The sequence below is a fragment of the Micromys minutus genome (genome assembly GCF_963924665.1).
Source record: "Micromys minutus genome assembly, chromosome: 15".
NCBI lineage: Eukaryota > Metazoa > Chordata > Mammalia > Rodentia > Muridae > Micromys > Micromys minutus.
The window spans coordinates 31,408,255-31,430,389 of record NC_137984.1 but is presented as its reverse complement, the minus strand read 5'-3'; the positions used below and the strand labels follow the sequence as shown (position 1 = coordinate 31,430,389).

Below are 22,135 nucleotides of genomic sequence, written 5' to 3'. Positions count from 1 at the left end.
TCAGAGCCAAAGCGATACGTTGTTAAATGAGGAAGGGGAAAAAGTCCTTCCCATCTCATTCCCCTTCAGCTTTTGTGGCTCTCAAGTTCCTTGGAGATCTGAAGAGTTTTATAAGGTTCCACCAGCACAAGTCAGCTTTGATTTAAGAATCTGACTTATGAGGAGGTCTTGGAAAGCAGACAGTCGAGAAGGGGCTAAGCTGTATAAGTTTGCAGAGCTGGGTCAGGACTGCTCTTGTTTCTGCCCACTACAAATGAAAGAACATCAGAAGCAACATTGCCAAGTAACATTCTTTGAAATATTCATCTCAGGAGAGCCCTCAGATATTTTCAAGAATTCACTCAAGTTATTGTGACCAAAATGCAAGATGGGCTTTCTTCTTCTGTGGCTACAACATTTGCTGTCCATGGGCTAGTGCTGAACTTCCAGGCTTCTGCAACCCCTGATGACTATAAACTATCACTGATGGGATGACCATCGAGATGAGAAAGTTTGAGTCCAGGAGGCTTGCTCTCTGGAAATAAGCACCAATGTGCTATTAGAGGCCAAGTCAGCTTGGCTTGGTTTATTCAAGAATATTCTGGACATCTAAGCTGCTACAGTAAAACTTAAACCCAATGCATGTATATCTTGAGATGGATAATGGCAGATCAGTTTAATTAAAACACAATTGGTCATTCTATTCCTTCATAGACCTTATGGATGTAAATATATTTGACCTTGCAATATGGTTTGGCTTGCCTGTTGTCTTTATTAGGGATCCTATTGCTGTAATGAAACACTGTGACCAAGAGCAAGTTGGGGAGGAAAAGTTTATTTAGCTTACACTATAGTCCATTATTGAAGGAAGTTAGGACAGGACCTCAAACAGGGCAGGATCCTGGAGGTTGTAGCTGATGCAGAGGCCATGGAGGAGTGCTGCTTACTGACTTGCTCAGCCTGCTTTCTTATTGAACCCAGAGCCAGGGGTGGAACCACACACAATGATCTGGGTTGTCCTCCATAAATCATCAATTTAAAAAATGCCCTTCAGGCTTTCAGGCACCTTATAAAGGCATTTTAAAGGCATTTTCGTGACTGAGCCCCCCCCCCCCCAGATAACATGAGCTTGCGTTACGTTGAGGCTAAGTAGCCAGCACATCTGGCACTTGTTTAGTAGCCACAAACTTGTGGCAATCTTTCTGTTGTAGCTTCTTGAATGTGGTAACAATAGCCTTGAAACCATCCTGCCCATCATCAAAATAAACTTTAGGTATAATATTTCAATATAATGCACATGTTTTGAGCACCTACCATGTGGGCTTTAATATATCAATGTGATAGTTTTTGTGAGAACATCCCTCATTGGCTCAGGCATTTGAATGCTTGGTCCCCCAGTCGATGGCACTGCTTGGGAAGATTAGGAGAAAGCAGAGCCTACTGGAGAAAATCTGTTACTGGGGCAGGTGCTGGAGAGTATAACCTCATCTCTTTCCCATTCCCCTCCTTGTGGAGGTTGTGGTTAAAGAAGTGGCCTCTCATCTCCTGCTTCCGCTGCATGCCTCCCTGTCATGATGAAAGCAAATTAAACCCTGACCCCCTTACGTTGTCTTTGGTCATGACATTTTGTCATCACATCAGTAAAGTGATTAATATGAACATTATTATAATAAATCAGGGTTCTATAAGTATAACATGTAAAGAAATAATGTGCACACACATACATACAAACACACACACATACACATTGTTAACCACAGGTTCAGTTTCTCAGTACAACATACTCTAATCCTCACTTATAATAATGGCCTTGTAAGTGGCTATTATTTTCCTTCTGGTTAAAAGATCAGGGAGGTCAAATTGAATGCCCAAGGCTATACAACTAAGTGTGGAAGAGCAAAGTCCTGTTTTACTCCATGTCTCCCAAGTCACGACAGATATTTAATCATGTGTATCTCTTATTAAATTCTGTGCTTGCTTTGACAGACTTGGGTTCTTTATGTATTAATACATCCCCTCCAAATAGAAAACACCACTAAACTTGCTATACCATAAAACAAAGGAACAGCTTATGTATGTCTGTATAAGAAACAAGTATTTCCCTGAACAGATCCTGAGAGTGAGTTCTGTGACTGGAGCAAGCAGGGCCTACTTTCTGGTGTGCTGAAATACTCGCAAAGGGGGAAATCAGGGTGGGAGGGAGGTGGGCTATTCTGCAGACACCCAGGTGAGGTGAGCCAAGCTCCTACCTTTTGATTGATCTTTATGGTCTCTTCCGTGTGGTAGAGGAGGAGCTTCTCCCCAGAAGACGTCAGGTTCACGTATACCTGCAGGCAAGGGTACTGAGAGAGCTTCCAGCAATCCGGCCCACAGCTGAAGGAGCAGTTAAACGTTTCTGTGATCGACACATTCAGCAGGGCACACTGGGCTTCTTCTGTCCACACGCTGCAGAAAGGGGGCAAAAATGAGCACAGGGCAGAGAGCTGCTGGGCACGAGGCTTTGGGTGCAGAGCACAGTTACTTGGTTGCTGAACTGCGGACACCTCCCCCAAACCTATAGGTCTGTGTAAATTGTATGACTCTGAACGTACCGGTTTTAGGCATGCTGTGACCGCACGGACTGTGGTGCCTGAGAACCTTCTTGGTGACATCTACTGTATAGACTACTCAGGGACATCTTAAGAGGCTATTTTCTCCTTACTCCTTATATTCACCGGTAAGCATAATGCATGCTTTAGTTTTTAGTTTTGATTTCCTGAGACAGGGTCTCACTGTGTGGGTTAAAACGGCCTCAGAATTGCTCTGTAGCCTGGGCTAGCTTCAACGTAGTGATTCTTTTGCCTCAGCCTCCTGTTGGAGTGGGATAACCAGTGGGCACCACCCACCTTACATAACCTCCACTCTCTTCTTGTCGGCAAGGCACAGATTCTTGTTCAGTCCCTTCACCCCAAACTCCACCCCAGCCTATGTGGAAAAGTCGCTGTTAAGGCAGGGCTGGAGAAGGTGGCAAAAAGGCAGAGTAGCTCAGGGTTGGACTTGACAAGATAGAAGGAGCAATAAAGTCATTCCTAACACCGGAAGTAAGATAACGGCAGCCCTTTGAAGATGTCCAGAGTAATGGCTAATTATATCCTTTCTTCCTAACTGGCGATTTACATAAATTATTCCCTTTCATCCTCTCAGCAGCCCTACATGTTGGTTATTAATCCCTTTGAAAGGTGAGTGAGGTAAGGGTCACAGAAATCAGGTGACCTAGTGTCAAGAACACACAGTTGGTAAGTGATGGAAACAGAGGCTTTACCCGGTCTAGTAGTTCTCTGAGGTTGGGCTTCATTCTGTCACGGTGTGCCTCCCCAGGAAACCAGCAGAAGGTAAAGCCTTCTGTGCACACAACAGGGTCAATCAGGCTGCCCTGAGCCACATCAACCAGGGGGATTTCAGCTAACCATCGCTCAAATTTTATTTTACAATAACTTTCATTTTGTGATCAAGTTGAGCATTTGGAATTAGAGAGCAACACACAAGCAATCGATGCTTTGCCTTTGGGTATGAGCTGTACTGCAGTGAGCAGAAAACTCGTGTTCATGAGGAGTAACAACCCTGCCCTTTGGCTGGACACGCATGGATAGCTCCTGTACTTTTTGTGTGTGCCAGACACAGGCTACTGGACTCTGTGTCGTCTGCTGAAACAGATTGAAGTTTATGGAGCTGAGATGGTCTGGATTTGTTTATCCCATCAGGCAGTGAGGGTGGATGTCTTAGATCATTCTAAGCAGGTCCGAGAATCTGAAAGAGGCTTTGGATTCATCAAACCCTTGGGGCCCGAGGCATCAGCGCTTTCATTGTGGGAGTACAGCTGAAGGCCATCAGAGACAGAGTGGACCAGCCAGGACGTGAGAGAGGAGCAAATTGCTACATTTCGGCTCCACTTAGCCTCTAAAATGAAAGCATTAATTTAGCTGTAGAAACAAGTGCCACAAAGTGGTTTGCTTTTTCTCTTGAATCAGAACCTCCCACTTTCCTATGAAAGAACCTTATTTCTCCAAGCCCAACCATCAGCAGACCTACGACTCTACAGAGCTTCAGGCTTCAGTGTCTCTGGACAGAGGTGAGGGAAGGACACTGTGAGGGGCCCCAGATCGCTTATGCAGAGGAGATGCTTTTAGTATCACTTGGTGCTTCTCTTTGGCCCAACTCAGTAAACCCCGGGTAAACATTGAAAGGAAAGGGATTCAAAACTCAGTTACTTTAAGAGGTTGCTGTCAGTCTTTCTCAGGCTTCACAACACATTAGAATCACTTAGGGAGTTTCAGAATCCTGAGCACTGAATCTGATTTTAAAGCAACCAATTCCGACTTCTTTTGCTTTGGGCATAGGAGAGTTTCTGGGGAAGCTGGGTGATACAGAAGTAGAGTCTGTGGAAAAGCAGTGGCAGAAAGAATCAGGACACTCGAGTTCGTGGGACGTGGCTTTGAAATCTTAACTGTTGTGTATTTGTGCTGTGTCCCACAGAGCGGTGTGACATCATGGGTGCATATGTGCACTTGTGTGCAAGTGCATTTGCATGCATGTATGCATATTCATGCTTGTATACACATATGAGCATGCGTGTACAGGTACACCTTGATGCATACGTATGCCTTTTCATGTATGTGCGGGGACATGTGTATGGGTATAAGTACATGTTCATGTGAGTATGTTTTCTGTGTGTTTGTTGAGGTCAGAAGATGATCTCAGATGTCATCTACATTGTGTTTTATGAGACAGGGTCTCTCTGTGGTCTGGGGCTCCACAGTTAGGTTAGATTTGCTGGCCGGTGAGCTCAAGAGACTGTCTGTCTCTACTTCTTCAGTGCCAGCATTACAAGTGCATGCCACCACGTCGGGGCTTATGTGGGGTCTAGGTTTGGAACTGAGGTTTTCACGGTTGTATAGCAAGCTCGTTATGAAGAGCCACCTCCGAATGCCCTGTGTCACACACACTTAATGTCAGTATCCCTGCACTGATGAGCTGACCTATTCTCATCCTATGGAATGATTGTGAGAAAGAAAGAAGCAGTCTACGAAAACTGGCCATAACAGACAGTTCATACATAGTCTAGGTTTATTATTATTAGCAGATAACATTAGAAAACGCCATGTACCAGGTGCCTCTGAAAGTTTGGAGGAGAGGCCAGAAAGATTGATAGGTTGAATGGACAATGGGGAAGCAGAGAAGGAGAGGGCAATGGGCTGCCCAGTGTCCACAGCATTACCTCTGCATGTATGAGCGCAGCAGTGTGATTCCCAGCAGGAAGTACATCATGATGGAGCACACCATCATGGCCAGTCCAAGCAGGATGGCCCGGTCCTCTCCAGCCTTCAGAGCTGTCACAGTTTTCCTTTTGTCCAGGAGGTCATGGTCCCTGATTTTCTGGTAGATATTTCTGAAGTTGAAAACAATACAGTGAGACTCACAGTTAGCCTGCATGGCTCTCAAAAGTAGCTATATTTCTGCCCACGCCATGCCAGGGTGAGGGACCCATAGGAATGCTCCAAACACACTTGAGTGAAATTGAATCTCCATGCAGCCTCTGGCTCCCAACACATCACACACACACACACACACACACACACACACACACATTCTACATGCACAGAAAAAGTTAACAGACATACATATGTGCACCGTCCCTGAGCAGAATTGATCCCTAATTCTGCATTTTGGGGATTAATGTCTAACTGTAATATAATTTTCCTCTGTATAATTCTAAGAAAGACACCAATCATTTCAACCCAAAATTGCCTTGGTTTGTTGATTTTATGTTGATGAAGTTGATCATTGCTGATATATATCTTCTGAATCTACTCATGTTTGTGTGTGTGTGTGTGTTTAGATAGAACCGTCTTCTGTTTATTTATCTTCCCAGAGGTTTGGGACGACAGTATACCATATTACTTTCCAGTTCAAGCCTGGGGCCTTTGGACTAATGGCCACCCAGCTTTCCCCTTCCATAGTCTAGCAACCCCCTGCCCTCTCAGTTTCATGATTCATTTTCGAGATTTCTTTGGAAATTGCAGGATTTACATCAAAGCTCTTTAAACTTGACCCCGTGTGAACCTGAAGCACAAACTGGTGCCCATTAGCAGTGAAAGGCAGTGGGCGGGCAAACTTGTGAAGCAGAGGAAAACAGGCTAACACTGAGTGGCTTCAAAAACCCACCAGAAAATAATAACTCGTTACTTGGCGAGAATCATTTATCAACACGTATTTAGCTCTGATGGCAGCCACTGAGCTCTGCTTTCTGCAGACGGAAGCCAGGGAGGATGATCAGCCCTGTTCTGGATTATTAGACTGTCACACAGCACGGAATATGCCTGTCTGCCATAAAATAGACTGGGTGCTATCAGCTGTCATCAGAACAGGAAACTCATAAAGTGATTCAAGCAAATCATCTCAAACGTATTTGAAAAACAAATGTTCTTTGTACACACTAGGATGGGTAAGGAAAGGGGAAAATGGTTTCTACATAGTTCGTGGGCGTTTAGAAAATGAGGATATTACAAGGAAAAATGAAAGTTTTGAGTGGGTGGGACATAGCTATGAAACCGACCAATAAATGGCTGTTGACTTAATGGATAAATGGAGGCATGTTAATACATTTTGGAAGAATAAGATCCGAACTAGGAGGTTAGGTCCACACATGTATTGTGAGTGTTGTAACCTCTTGTGTTAGGGACACGATCCCTGTTAAATAAGAAGACATGACAGTGAGTGTCAGCTTAGGGTGGTGAGTTTTCTCATGGATCTACTCATAGCATCTTGGTAATTTCCCTGGCTTGGGGGACCAGGACAGGGAGTCAGTGTACATTAGAAAAGGTTTCATGGAAGAATAATTTCTTGAACAGAACCTTCAAAGCTGATGGCAGTTAAGCAAATGGGACATAGAGTTAGTGACATTCGGATGGAGGGATCACAGAAGCAAAGATATAGGGGCTTGGAGTTGCACAGCAAGTACCAGGAAGGACTATGGTAGTGTTCCTGGGAGGGTACGCACCAGGGAAACAGGGAGGCCAGACAGAAAATTGCTGTCATGAGGGCTTTGAAAGTTATTCTAGAGAGTAGCCTTTCTCCTGTAATTAAAGGAAAGCTGTCAGCAGTGATGAGACCAGAATTGAGATTCAAAGTGATCACAGTGCCTGCAGTATGGAGATTAGAAACAGGAAACATCTCAAACCAGAGAAGGAGGGAGGGAGGTGGGAGGAGGAGGAAATTGGGAGATAGTTCCAGTAATGTTGGCAAAGGATGGTAAGAGCTGCATCCTGGCTGAAGACAGGATAGAGAGGAAGGAGCCAGCATATGTCCAGGGAATGAAGCTCCTGCATGCAGTGGTTGATGGGACGTTGAAGACGAGGAGGCAGTCAGAGAAACAGGCAGCAGAGCTCTGTGCAGCTGTGTGTGGTGGGGAAGTCTGAAGAGAAGGAAAGCCCAACTCTCTTCTGCACAGATATTTTTGGAGAATGGAAGTTATTATTGAGTCTACAGGACAACAGAAAGGAGCTGGTGAGATGGTTCAGGAGCTAAGTTTATTGGCACCTAAGCCTGATAACCCGGGGTTCTTTTCCCTGGGACCCACATGGTAGCACAGAAGTAACTTGTGAAAGTTATCCTCTTGCCTCCACATTAAGGAAATGTGTACAAAAGACAGACAGACATAAAGTTTAAAAGTCTTGGGAAGGCCGAAGAGATGGCTCAGTGGCTAGGAGCAATGGCTGCTCTCACAAAGAACCTTGGTCCAGTTACCAACACCCACATACTATCTCACAACTATCTGTAACACCAGTTCCAGAGAATCCAATGGCATCTTTTGGCCTCTGTGGACAACAAGTATGCATAATGATACATAGGTATATATGCAGTCAAAATACCCATGCACATAAAATAAAAAGAAGTAAGTCTAAAATGTAAGGCTTTGTAAATAGATTTTCAGTTTTCAAGTAAATCTTTGTTTTGCCCCACAATAGTCAGTACACTTAAAAAAAGTTTCAAGCTCAATGTCTACATAATTCTTCAAAATTTCTTATCAAGAGTCAGCTTATAATTCACAAGCAAATTAGCTATGAACTATGCATATGTACAAGAGGAAATACAGATTAAAAAGTGCAAGAGGGACTCTCTTGGCCTTTGCTGATTTAAATTCACATTCCTTTGGTATTTGCTATATGGGGAGAAAAACATTCAGGAGCAGGCATGGTGAAGGTCATATATGGATTTGTTTGCTTATATGTCCATATTTTATTTTTGAGTCTGTTAGTTCACATTTGCATGTGTGCACATGTGTACACGCACGTGAACACCAGAGAACAAACTTGGTTCTTGCTCCTCAGATGAAACGAGGTCTCTCACTGGCCTGGAATTGAACAAATAGATTAGGTTGGCAGCCAGTGAGCCCCATTTGACTGTTTGGTGGTTAACCAACAGGGCCTTTGTTTCCAGGCCTTCTTTTCTGACCACTCTATTAGTCAGGGTTCTCTAGTTCTCTAGAGTAACAGAACTTATGGAATGTCTCTCTCTATATATATAGTAGTTGCTCATTTCCAGAACACTAGTTGTTTGAGCTGTTCTTCTGTAGAAGTAGGTTACAATAGATGCACTTACTGGTAAGTGCAAGCAGTTAAAGAAGAACGAGTCTTCTTTCTTCCAATGTCCTTATGTAGATCTCCAGCAGAAGGTGTCCTCCAGATTAAGGTGTGTACCACCATGCCTGGATCTTAGACTTGCTTTGTTCCAGGCTGACCTTGGGGTCAGAGACCTCCTTGCCTCAGTCTTCTGGGATTAAATGCTTGTATTACCTTGCCTGGGTCTAAGCTTTAAATGGTCACTAAATTATACCTCAAGATCTCCGTGTCAGGATCCAGGTCATAAACTTGTGTTTTCTAGCCTTAATATTTGAATCATAGGTTGCCCTCCAATTCTGGATTGTACTTCATTCCTGATATCATCAAGTTGGCAACCAGGAATAGCCACCACAATCACAATGTGCTAATTCTGAAGATATTTAATGTGGATGACACACGGTCTTCCTGAGACACCACTACCCACTACCTGGTGATCATTCTGACTGGACAGTTAAGAAGGGCAGCAAGCCAGTCCTTGAGGGCTGATTACCTGGGGATCAATTACTAAAGACTAAGGCATCCAAAGCCAGTTGACTGAAGGTTCAGTTCACACTGCGAATAGAACCTACCTACTTCCTGTATTAATTTACAGACTTCACAGAGAGTTGTTTTAAGCAGATCTATTTTAAATATAGTAAGTGGATATGAATATATTTTAATATATTCATCATGAAGTATGTTGTAATGAAAATGTTCTTCTCAGCAGTATGTGAGGATTGGTTTGAAGTTTAAAAGAAAACTGGGCTTCTGAGTCACATTATAAATATATTCCAAAATGTGTATGTGTATGAATATACTGTTCTAAGAAATATAATAACAATTTCACATTTCCTATGGTGACTGTTTAGTTTATATTGATTTATTTTCAAATCATTTTTGGGGAGCTGTCTTAGTTAGGGTTACTATTGCTGTGATAAAGCACCATGAGTAAAGCAAGTTGGGAGGAAAGGGTTTATTTAGCTTATATTTCCACATTCTATTCCAACATTAAAGGAAGTCAAGACAGGAACTCAAGCAGGGCAGGAACTTGGAGGCAGGAGCTGATGCAGAGGCCATGCAGGGGTAGGTACTGCTTACTGACTTGCTCTTCACAGCTTGTCCAGCCTACTTTCTTACAGAACCCAGGGCTACCAGCCCAGGGATGGCCCCACCCACAATGGGCTGGAACCTCTCTCATCAATCACTATGGAAAACAATGTCCACCAGTTGGGTGCTATGGAGGCCTTTTCTCAGTTAAGGCTCCTTCCTTTTAGATAACCCTAGCTTGTGTTGAGCTGGCCAGTCCAGGGACAATGCTGTTTTCCCGATATTTTGGCCTCTGCAGTTTCATGTCACAACTGTTATTGACACCACATCAGCCTTATCAGTTAACCAATGTTCACTTCTTTTCTGCATTCAGAAAGATTTGAGGGGTTGATTTGGGGCAGAAATCTTATTTTAAATTATGTGTATGTGTGTGTGTGTGTGTGTGTGTGTGTGTGTGTTCAGGCATGTGTACATGCGTACAGGTAACAGAGGAGGCCAAAGGCACGGGATCCTCTGAGAACTTGAGTTATAGGCAATGTAAGCCACCTGATTTGGATGCTGGGAACTGAACTTAGATCTTCTGCAAGAGCAGTGAGCACCCTGAGAAATCTCCACAGTCCTGGAAAGGCATTTTTAATAGCCCATTGAAGACTCAGCGATTTGTTTTAATTTGTCCCATGGAATCATTAAATAAATGCTTAGGTTGTCTCCATTCTGGTCCCGTTTCTACGACAGGAGGACTCTGGGAGAGAACAGCATGATCCTCTGCAGGGAAGCCATTTGTTGAGGAGGAGAAATTGACAAAATGTGCACTCAAGCTTGCTGATCTAGAAAGCTAGACCCTGGGAGCTGAACAGGAAGAGCAGGAATCAGTGAAGAAACTTCAGATAGTGTCTGGGACACAAAAGGATGGCAGAAATGGGGAGGGACAGTGACGACAAATTTTGAGATACAGGAGACCAGAGTGGACTCCCTAATGAGAGGTGGCCATGCTCATATTGAGTCTTGCTAGCCAAGTTAATGTTGACCATGAAAGTACGCTGCAGGGTTACAATGACTGTGTTAACATTTGACGCCCAGTGAAATTTAATATGCTCACCAAAATGGTTGATCACAGCAAATAGGTTCTTTGTTAAAGTGGCTTCAGGCAAATTGGTCGTTGGTGTACTAGAGCCCTTGACACGAACATTCAGAGAACCAGTTTCAGATACTCAGTCTAGGGCAGAGGTGGTTGGGAAGCCTGCCATTGATGCAGGTGGGAATCTCATAGGCATCTGTGACAGAGTAAAGCAAGCCTCAGAGGGCTAAATGACTGCCTGGGAAGTGGAAGAGGCTCGAGGAGATGGGGAAAAATATGGTTGCGTACAGCTGGAGTTTGGGATGGGAAAGAAAGCTCTTGGCTGGTGAGCTTTGCATAGGCCAGAAGGAAAGAGATCTGCCCTTAAAGTTCAAGAGGGTGTTAAAGGGAATGAAACAAGAGGGACAATTAGATTTTCACATTAGCAACATCATGAATGTTAAGGAAGGTGGCTGTTAAATATGCTTTCAGAAGATTACCATTGTGTTGACTATGGTATTCTGAGTTAGTGCAAAAATGAAAGAAATGATAACATCAACAACAAAAACCTAAAGGAAAACAAGTGTGTGTGCGCGTGTGTATGTGTGAGCAGTACAAAGAATTCATAGATCAAAATAAAATCAGATAAATAAAGAACTTTGAAATGAATGATATGGAAGACAAAGTATTCAGTGGGTGTGGCTAAAACAACAGGTAAGAATGTACATTTTCTTGTAGATTGAATAAATTTTGGGGTCAAAAATTTTGTGGGTGGGTTGGTGTTCCTAATGCTCCACTGGGGTTCTTTTTGGGCTGCAGGAAGTAGCTTCTTCTGGTTCCAGTCTCCAGTGTTTGTGAGTAACAGCTAAGGTCACCCCCACTGATTTTTGGGTGTCTTCTTTATCTTAGGACCCTGTGTAGTCCTGGAGATGCACCCTAATGCAAGGACCAGGAATGGAACAGAGACTGAGGACGTGGCTGACCAATAACCAGCCCAACTTGAGATCCGTCCCATAGACAAGCACTGATCTCTGACACTGTTAGTGATGCTCTATTGTGCTTGTAGGCAGGAGTGTAGCATGGCTGTCCTCTGAGAGGTTCCACCTGCAGCTTCACACAGGTGCAGACACCTGCAGCCAAATGGTGGATGTAGGTTAGGAAATTCTCATGGAAGAATTGTGGGCCCCAAAGGGGATAGGAACTCCACAGGAAGACCAACAGAGTCAATTAACCTGGGCCGTTGGGGCTCTCAGAGTCTGAACCACCAACCAAAGAACATACACAGGCTAAACCTCGGCCTCCCTGCACATATGTAGCAGATGTGTATCATGGCCTTCATGCCGGTCCTGAACAACTGCTGTGAGGGAGCTGTCCCTAAAGTTGCTGCCCGTCTGTGAGATATGTTCTTACAGCTGGGCTGCCTTGAATGTCCTCAGTGGGAGAGGATACACCTAGGCTCACAGACTTGATGTGCCAGACTTGATACTGAGGGGGGTCCCGTCTGCTCAAAGGAGAAGGGGAGGGGGAGGGAGAAGTATTGTGGGAGAGGATGGCCAGGAGGCAGGCACGGGAGCATGATGTAAAGTGAATAAGTTAAAAAAATAACTGTACATTTTCCATGCTTGTGTTAGAGGATAAGAAAGCCCTAAAATTAGTTCACTCAGCATCTGAGGAAAATTTGAGATTAGTAGATCATTCACAACAACGGACTAAGGAAAGAAATTACCATAAGCACTACTAAAGGGAATGGATGGTAGATGTGTTAAAGGGCCAATGAGTTCAAAGGTCAATGTGTCCTGAAAGACTAAAGCAATGGATACATCTTTGAAAAGATTGTTAAAAAAAATCCAAATCCAAAATAAACATGATGAATTAAAAGTGGGTGCAGCATGCTTTAGGAAGGAGACACTTGAAACAACTTTGCAGTAATACATTTAGAAACTTGAAGATATTAAGCTTACTGAAAGAAACACTCAAAAAATATAGTCAGAAGACCTAAATAAGTCTAAACTATTAAAATTTAAGATAGATAAAAATTTCTAAATAATTAAAAGTAGTTTGGTCATAGAAATACAAAGCTCTTACAACTTACAGCTGATCCTAAGCTATAATATACAGAAAATTCCAGAGTGCAGAAAAAGTATGCCAGCAATACTGGTTATGAGGTTGGCAAGTTCTGAGACAAAAGCCAGTCAGAGCCACATATGATGGAAAACTACAGGCTAACATCATTCTTAACTGCAAATAGAAAATCTAAAAGAATTTAGTACACCAAACCTAAGCATGTAAAGAGTCTACCATGATAAAGCTACTACGATTGTACTTTAGAAATATAACATTGGTGATTATGAGACTTTTATTACTATGTGAAAAACATTATAATCTGATAATGTGATAATAATATAACCATTCACAGTAAGAACTATTATTAAATTAGAAGTAGGAACATCCTCAATGTAACAAAAGGCCAGGAAAACCTACCTGTAATATAATTGATACAGTTATCTAATGGTGCAATATTGAAAAATCTTACTTAACAAATCAGACTGAAAATGTCCACTGTCACCAGTTTTATTTTAATTTACTGAAGTGAAAGCTAGGATAATTAGACAAGAATAACAAGGAAATGCTATATTTACAAATAGAGAAAGAACATGAGCTTATTATTTTCCAGAGACAGAGTTATAAAGAAAATGCAAACGAATTCTCAGATAACTCATTGTTAAAATTGAGCAGAGGACTGGTATCTTAGTCAGAGTTATATTAGTGCACAAAACAGCATGACCAAGATGCAAGTTGGGGAGGAAAGGGTTTATTCAGCTTACACTTCCACACTGCTGATTATCACCAAAGGAAGTCATGCCTGGAACTCAAGAAGTTCAGAAAGCAGGAGCTGATTCAGAGGCTATGGAGGAATGTCACTTACTGGCTTACTTCCCCTGGCTTGCTCAGCCTGCTTTCTTATAGAACCCAGGTCTACCAGCCCAGGGATGGCATCACCCACAATGGGCTGAGCCCTCCCCCCTTGATCACTAGTTGAGAAAATGCCTTACAGCTGGATCTCATGAAGGCATTTCCTCAACCGAGGCTCCTTTCTCTGTAATAACTCCAGCTTGTGTCAAGTTGACAGGAAACCAGCCAGTACAGCTGGTGAGAGGTAAATTTGTCTGTAATCAGCCCTAGCGATCTGAATTTAAGCTCTAATCCATGTGCAAGGAGTTCGTTGGCCCCTACAAGTTGTCCTCTGATTTTACCATGAAACACATGTATTCACACACAACCCCATCACCACCCTACCCCACCACACACATGTAAAGCAAGCAAGCAAGAAGGTAGGAAAGAAGAAAGGAAAGAAGGAAGGAAAACAGGAAGGAAGGAAGGAAGGAAGGAAGGAAGAAGGTTAGTTCACAGTGATGTCAAACCAAAATTGTTAGAGAACACACAGTAAACCATCTATCAGCAAACATGTAAAGTATGTGTGAATGTTAAAGAAGCATGATTTACTGAGGGGAATGATGTGGTGTTTGGAGTTAGGAGACTGTAGATGAGAGAAGTAGATCTCTTTCTCCTGGTTGAGACAATGATAATGTAAGTGCAGGAGTCTGGATGCTCGTGTTTGTTTACCCATGAGAAAGAATTAATCAAACAAGGGACATTCCTACTTCTTGTCTTCTTTCTGCTTCCTCCATCCTTGGTGGGTTGGGAAGGAGGCTCCTCCATCAGTCCAGGGACCACCTGAGCAGCCAGGCAGATTTCTCCACAGTTTCCCACTTCTCCTTAATCCTGTGGCATCTATACAATTTCTCATTTTAGTAAGACAGCTTGCAAGTCCCTGCTTTGGTGGTTATCTCTCCCTTGATATGTGCGCTGCGTGTTTTCTTTAATGAGCTTCCCTGTTTTTTTTTTTTCCTCGTTAATCTGTCTTTTGTCCCAGAAACTTGTCTGGATTATGATTGTTTTTAAAGCCTGCTTTTCTCTCATCCTGCAGAGGCCAGTGCAGAGAATCCTGTTCAATGACAAAAAGGCCTAGTGACATAAAGTTAGGACTTCATCAGTACACTGACAGGCTTTACCTTTAAGCTGAATAATTAATAGTCTTTACTGTTTCTATGTTATTAAAAAAAACCCATCTTTCATATATCATTTTCTCTTTTTTGTTTTTGTTTTTTTTTTGTGATTATTGGACATTCACACAAAACCAGTCCAGGCCTGACAAACCAGTAATTCTTGAGAATTAGAAGAATATATAACTATGTTGCTCCTCTGCATCAATAAGATTCTTTGACACTTAAATTATAACTTTAATTTCTGTTTTTAAGAATGATTTCAGTAATTATGGGATTTAACGTAATAAGTGCATTTGTGGAACAGGGGTGTCCGTGTGCACACTCCTGTCCTACACAGCTAACGGAAGCAAGCAAGCAGAAACAGCCCAGGGATGCAGAGCCAGCACGTTCTCACAGCCGGCCTTTCCAGCTGAATGTGTTTAATTTGTCTGCCTTCCCTTGACCACATCTTCATCTCTATGCCTGGCTGAGCAAGAACACAGGGAAGCCCAGATATAATCAAAGGAAGCGAGATTACAGCCCATCTGTGAGATCGCTAATCTTCATAATCAACTTGGTGGTATTTGGAATCACCATAGGAACACAAACGTATCCAGAAGTGTTCAACTGAGGAGAGGACTCTCTGCTTGAATGTGGGCCGCACTTATCCCAGGCTCAGTGAAACAGAGAGTGAAGCTGAGCACCAGCCTTCATCTCTTCTGACTTTCTGACAGCAGGCGCAGGCACAGTGTGGCCCAGTGCCTCATGCTTCTGCCTCCATGACTTCACCTCCATGACAAATTGTTTCCTGGAACTGTAAGCCAAAATAAACCCTTCTGTAAGTTTCCCTGGTCAATTATTTTGCACATCAATAGGAAAGTAATGAATACTCTGGGATGAGCTCTGAGTCTTTGTTAAATGGTAGTTGCCTACTGAGCTACAGCCTTGCAGTTAAACGCCACGGGACAGTTTCCCCACAACTAAGGTAACACGAGATGCACAAAGCATTGGAAATACAGAAGTATGTGTGCAGATGCAATCATCACTTGCATGAAACTTTTTTTTAACATCTTTACTTTACAAAACAAAGGTAAATGTACAGATTTCAAGCATTTTTTGTGTAAAATTATACAATACATTTTTGTCAGTACTTTTTTTCAGATTTTAAAATAATTTTTACATAAATCTATATGAATAGTCAGTACTTGATCTTTTTAAAGGTTTGACAGTATGCATCGAAAACCCAATAGTTACAATGAGCACAAAGTACATGCAAAACAAAATGTAACATGAAAATAGTCAAAGTTTTCTTGTTGTGTAAAGATTTTTTTGTTTTGTTTTGTTTTCTTTATTTCTTGGACTTCATACAGTCTGTGAGTTGTTTCTGGGGCAGTGCGAGCCTCTGGGGGTTAGCATCCCACTATCAGTGACTGCATATTATGTCTGTTCTTTTGTGACTGGGTTATCTCACTCAGGATGATATTCTCTAGATGCAGCCATTTTCTTAAGAATTTGGTCAAGTCATTGTTTCTGGTGGCTGACTAGTATTCCATTGTGTAAATGTACCACAATTTTTGTATCCATTCATCTTCTGAAGGGCATCTGGGTTCTTTCCAGCTTCTGGCTATTATAAATAGAGCCGCTATGAACATTGTGGTGCATATATCTTTGTTGTGTATTAAAGTGTTTCTGGGGTATATGCCCAGAAGTGGAATAGCTGGGTCTTCAGGTAGTACTATATCCAATTTTCTGAGGTATCGCCAGACTGATTTCCAGAGTGGTTGTATTAGTTTGCAACCCCACCAATAGTGGAGAAGTGTTCTTCTTTCTCTGCAGTCTCGCCAGCATCTGTTGTCATCTGAGTTTTGGATCTTGGCCAATCTGAATGGTGTGAGGTGGAATCTCAGGGTTGTTTTGATTTGCATTTCCCTGATGGCTAAGGATGTCGAGCACTTCCTCAGATATTTCTCAGCCATTCGATATTCCTCAACTGAGAACGTTTTGTTTAGTTCTGTACCCCATTTTTTAATAGGGTTGTTTGATTCTCTGGTGTCTAGTTTTTTGAGTTCTTTGTATACCTTAGATATTAGGCCTCTATCTGATGTGGAGTTGGTAAATATCTTTTCCCATTCTGTTGGCTACAGTTTTGTTTTCTTGACAATGTCCTTCGCCTTACAGAAACTTTGCAATCTCATTAAGTCCCATTTGTTAATCTTTGACCTTAGAGCTTGAGCCATTGGTGTTTTGTTCAGAAAATTTTCTCCTGTGCCTATATGTTCTAAAGTTTTCCCTACTTTCTCATCTAATAGTTTCAGTGTATCTGGTTTAATGTGGAGATCTTTAATCTACTTACACTTGAGCTTTGTACAAGGAGATAAGAAAGGGTCTATTTTCATTCTTTTGCATGCTGAGTGCCAGTTGGACCAGCACCATTTGTTAAATAGGCTGTCTTTTTTCCATTGAATGTTTACGGCTCCTTTGTCGAAAATCAGGTGGCCATATACATGAGGGCTCATTTCTGGATCTTCTATTCTATTCCATTGATCCACATGCCTATTTCTGTACCAGTACCATTGCATGAAACTTTTAAACTTGCTTTTCCCCTGCAATGGCACATCAAAATACTTTACTAATTGATAAGTATACATCATTTTAAACAGATTTTTTTTTTTACTGTGAAAAGTGATCCTCAAATTTCTACTATAAATGCTACTTATTTTGACAGTTTTGCTTCTGGAATTTTTCGAAGGCATTTTATCTGTAGGGCAGTTCGTGTGAACAATATTTCATAACCCCTGTTGTGCGTGCCCAGTATTAGTCTCAATTCTGATTTCTATCTATCATACTCTTCCTGATGTGTCACTCAAGCTGAGGAAAGCTGGTAGAGTCAGGTATGCTTAAAACGTAGCATTATCTAAATAATAATACAAGATTAATGAGGAAAAGATGTAGAGGAAGAAAGCAAACAGGAGGCAGGAAAGCATAGGGAATAGCATAGAAGCCTAGGACTCTGCCTGGTTTGGGCTATGCATACCCATCTTTTCACAGTACATTTGGAAAGCTAAGTCCCTAATCAGCTTGTACTATGCACGTGTAGCCAAAAGGCACCTAGCAACCGGAGGCAGTTGTTGCCCCGACTTGTGCCCCTTTCCCCCCCAGTATGCATCAGTCTGCATGCACTTATTTTTAACAGTGGTATGAGTTTGTGTATTTTCAAGATATTCATTGTACACAAGGGTATCTGGGCTGATCTGACCTGAACTGGTTTCGGGTGCATGATAATAAGACAAAACTGGTTCTTCAGGTGAACATTTAGGGAGACTCCCTGTTTACTATCATATGCTTATGTACATGAGTGTGCATATGATAAAAATCAGGTGCATTATGGGAAGTCATACATGGTAAAAAATGATTTTATGATCTAATCTATCAATCAAGAGAGAGAACCACACTTTTCAGTAAGAGGCTTCTCTTCGTCTCCATCAAAGGCAGCCAGAAGAAAGCCCTTGAACACTGTTATCCATGTAGTCTCTCACCTACCTGAAGTACACTAATTTCTGATCTGCACTGCTGCTTTGCTTCTGAATAATGTTTCTTTGCTATTTTGCAATATGTATGAGCCTTTATTTCAGTTCTTTGGGTAAGAAGCCAAGAACATGGAAACAGTGGGCGCGCAGGCTCCAAGCACTGGTAACAAATGGAGGGAAACCAACACTTAACAGTTGTAGAGGGCCTGGTGAGACAGTCATGCAGAGCCTGAACACCCACACGAAGATAGCAGAACATGTGACTCACATCTGTAAACCCAGCACCTGGTATGGAGAGGAGACAGACAGAAGGCTGGCTAACCAGTCTAGCCAGCCATTTACTCCAGGCTCAGTGAGAGACCATATCTCAAAAACAAAGGTGGAGAGAGAGTGAAGAAGGCACTCAACATCAACCAATGGTCTCCACACTTGCATGTGCAACAAACACACACACACACACACACACACACACACACATACACACACACACACACACACACACACACACACACCGGGGGTGCTATATAATTTTAGGAACACATTTACGGAAGTGGCTGGGTTGGACCACATAACCCATTCAGTTTTGGTTGTGTGACTTTGACCTCTTGTCTTTTCTCTCCCTCCAGTTGTTCCCTCCCCTTAGCTGTTCTTGCATGCCCTCCAAGGGATCCATGCCAAGCCTCCCTGAGCCCACTTCAGCCTTCCTCTTGCCATATGCTCGGTGTCTAGACGTGCAATGTTCATCACTGAGTCAGAGTGTATTCAGTATCTACTGGGCATAGTCTTCAGGCAAAGCTGGGGTTAGAGAAGGAAAGGACTGGTGGGTAATTGAGTGTGGGAAGGCATTTCTGGCAGGGCACAGTCTTGCAAAGTCACTGGGTATGAGCGAGCATGTAAGAGAGATGAAGGCCATAGGCCAGTGTCTGAAGCCCCAGCCCTGAGGTCTAGAGCCCCTTCTAAGTTTTGAAACCCGAAATTCAGTTTCTGTGATGGTTAATCCTCACAGGATTTATAACAACCATGCAAATAAGCCTGTGGCACGTGGTGAAGGCATTTTCAGTCATAGACCAATTGGGTGTGGACATTTTCTTCGTCATGGTTGTCTCTTCACAAATGACTCAGGTTTGTGTCAAGGTGACATAAAACTAGCACTCACAGGAGGGGAGACTCACTTTGAACATGGCAGCACTGTCTCTGAGCCTGGGCTCCTGAGCTGAATAAGGAGGCGGCAAGCTGAGCAGGAACATTGTCTCTGCTTGCCGACTACAGGTGCACTGTGACCAGCTGCCTCCCACTCCTACTGCCCTGTCCCTCACTGTGACAGACTGTACTTTCCCACTGTGCACCACAGCAAACCATTCCTCTCTAAGGTGTCTCGGGTGTTTTACCATGGCGTCAAGGAGAAGAGCCAACATGGTTCTCAGTGTTCTGTAACGTCTGGCAAGAGCACTGGAGTCTAGGGAGTTACCTTTTCTCGTCGTGTCTGTAAGATGAAGAGGTCCGGCCACTGGTCCATATGAACATCTTAGAGGATGTTGGTCCTGCAGCTCCTTTCCTCACTGTGGAAGTTCTGGGGGAGTGGTAGAAAGACCTGCAGAGGATACACTGCGGTTAGCTGGGACTTGGAGTCAACAGCTCAGAGGGGGTCAGCTCTCTTAAACAATCCCAGGCTTTTAGACCTTAGGGATGCTGTCTCTGTGCTTTGGCAGAAACCCCACTGAAGCCCTCAGAAATTTGCATTAAAAAAAACTACTAACTAACTAACTAACTAACTAACTAACTAACTAGCTAGCTAGCTAGCTAGCTAGCTAATTTAAGTCCTGACTGCAGTTTTCCATCCCTCCTCTCTTCCCAGTCCTTTGTACCCCCACCACCCCCTATCTGCTCCTCCTCCATTTCTCTTTAGAAATGAGGAGGCCTCCCATGATATCACACAGCCTTGACAGATCAAGTTGCAGTGAGATTAGGTGCATCTTCTATTGAGGATAGAAGAGGCAGCCCAGTAGGAAGAAAGGGTCCCAAAGGCAGGCAACAGAGTCAGAAATAGACCCTGCTCCTATTCTTAAGAATCCTACAAGAAGACAAAGCTACACAACTGTTACAGATGTGTAGAGGCTTTTTGGTTGGCCTTTCAGTCTCTGAGAGCCCCTTTGGGCCCAGGTTAGTTGATTCTGTAGGTTTTCTTGTGGTATCCTTGGCCCTTCTGGCTCCTACAATCCTTCCTTTCACACATTCACATGATTTCCAGAGCTCCCACCTAATGTTTGGTTGCGGGTCTCTGAATGTGCTTCTGTCAGTTGCTGGGTTAAGTCTCTCTGACGACAGTTTGCATGCCATTTTTATAAGGCTTTACTGTCTCTGCCCTGGCAAGTGGGGGGGCCTGCTTTCCAGAATCATGCTTTTCTCACTGGTGTCAGAATCCCAAGGCTTCCCTCACGACACACAACTGGTTTAGAGTCAATCTTGAGTATGATGTAGCTCCCCAAACCTCATCTCAGATTTGGATACCAAAATTCCACTTCCTCTTTCTTCAGAATTTTCTTCCTGTCCACAGATGTGATATAGTAGGGGTAAAATAACTTTAAAATGTTTTTTTTTCTTTATTTTGAGGCAGGGTCTCAGTTTGTAGCCCAGCATGGCTTCAAACTAAAGAATCTCCTGCCTCAGCATTCCAAGTAATAGGCTTACAGGGAAGCATTGTCCCTAAAGTATGCTGTTGCCAGTGTGGGTTCAGCTCACAGCAGCAGAGCTTGTCGGAGATACTGAGAGAAATGTGAGCAGCCATGTATTCCTAGTGGTTCTGGTGACTGGGACCCAGAAAAGGATGCTGTGTTCTTTGGTTGGACATTTGGGAAGAGCTCCCTTGTCTCTAAACACCAAATAATAGCACCAAAATAGCTATTATTTAGTCTTTTCTGCCTTTTCTTTCTTTAAGAAAAAAAAAAAGATCACTGTTTCTAGTTATTTTTTAAACATTTTATTTATGTGTGGGGCATTTTCACATGCAGGAAGCTGCCCAGGGAGCAGAAGAGGGCATCAGATCTCCTGGAGCTGGAGTTTCAGGCAGTTCTGAGCTGCCCTATGTGGGTGCTGGGAACCAAACATGGGTCCTCTGCCGTCTCTCCAGCCCACAACTTAATAATTTTCTAGAGAGACAGAAACCCAAAATGTCATAAAGATGACATTACAACATGAAAGTTAAACAATACCTAATGCATTAATAACAAGGAAAGGTGAAAAGTGACTCCTTTAGTGTACTGGTTGATAAAGACTCAGATTAAAGATGACCGTGTCTGGAGAGTTAGTTACTGGGTTAGTTACTGTATACTGTATTTGCTATCACGTGCCTGATGTTCCATGCTCACTACCAACTCATAAAACATGACGTCATAGCCATATGTTAGGGTTATACCATGAAAACCACAAAAGTAGGGAGTGACATAATTTCAAGACAACCAATGTCATTTCCTGTTTACATCCAGAGCCCTACTTCTAATGTGTGTCCCCACTGCTGGTTATATTTAGGAAAGGTAAGCTGTGCTTCGGGTTTCTGTTTGCCCTGGGTTCCCATTGTCTCTGTAGTGATGGACAATAAGCTCAGCATTTCTCAAAGCTGAGCCAGTGGATCTGAGTGGGGTCCAGGACTCTGAATCACTTAGGAGCTGTAGGGTGAGGCTGATACTGTAGATATCACTGGAAGAAGAGGTTGGCTTTTTTTCTGTATGAACTTGATAAAGTTGCTTGACCTTCCTAGAGCTGAGTGCTATCATTAAATCTGTTTCCAACTATCCCGGGTATTCGTGGAGTTTGAGACAGATTATTTAAGACCATTCTCAGTCCCAT

The 22,135-nt window shown here is 42.9% G+C and overlaps 1 protein-coding gene across 1 annotated transcript in view; it reads right to left on the bottom strand.

Moving 5' to 3' along the window:
• KCNMB2 (potassium calcium-activated channel subfamily M regulatory beta subunit 2) overlaps positions 1-19,816 on the bottom strand; it is a gene marked incomplete at both ends in the record, with an annotated part of 36,868 nt that extends 17,052 nt beyond the window's left edge. Inside the window, 3 exons of the mRNA XM_080929534.1 lie at positions 2,229-2,424; positions 5,234-5,404; positions 19,761-19,816. Coding sequence (XP_080785660.1) covers positions 2,229-2,424; positions 5,234-5,404; positions 19,761-19,816 — 423 coding nt within the window. The remainder of the gene's footprint in view (positions 1-2,228; positions 2,425-5,233; positions 5,405-19,760) is intronic.
• Between the last annotated feature and the right edge of the window lie 2,319 nt (positions 19,817-22,135).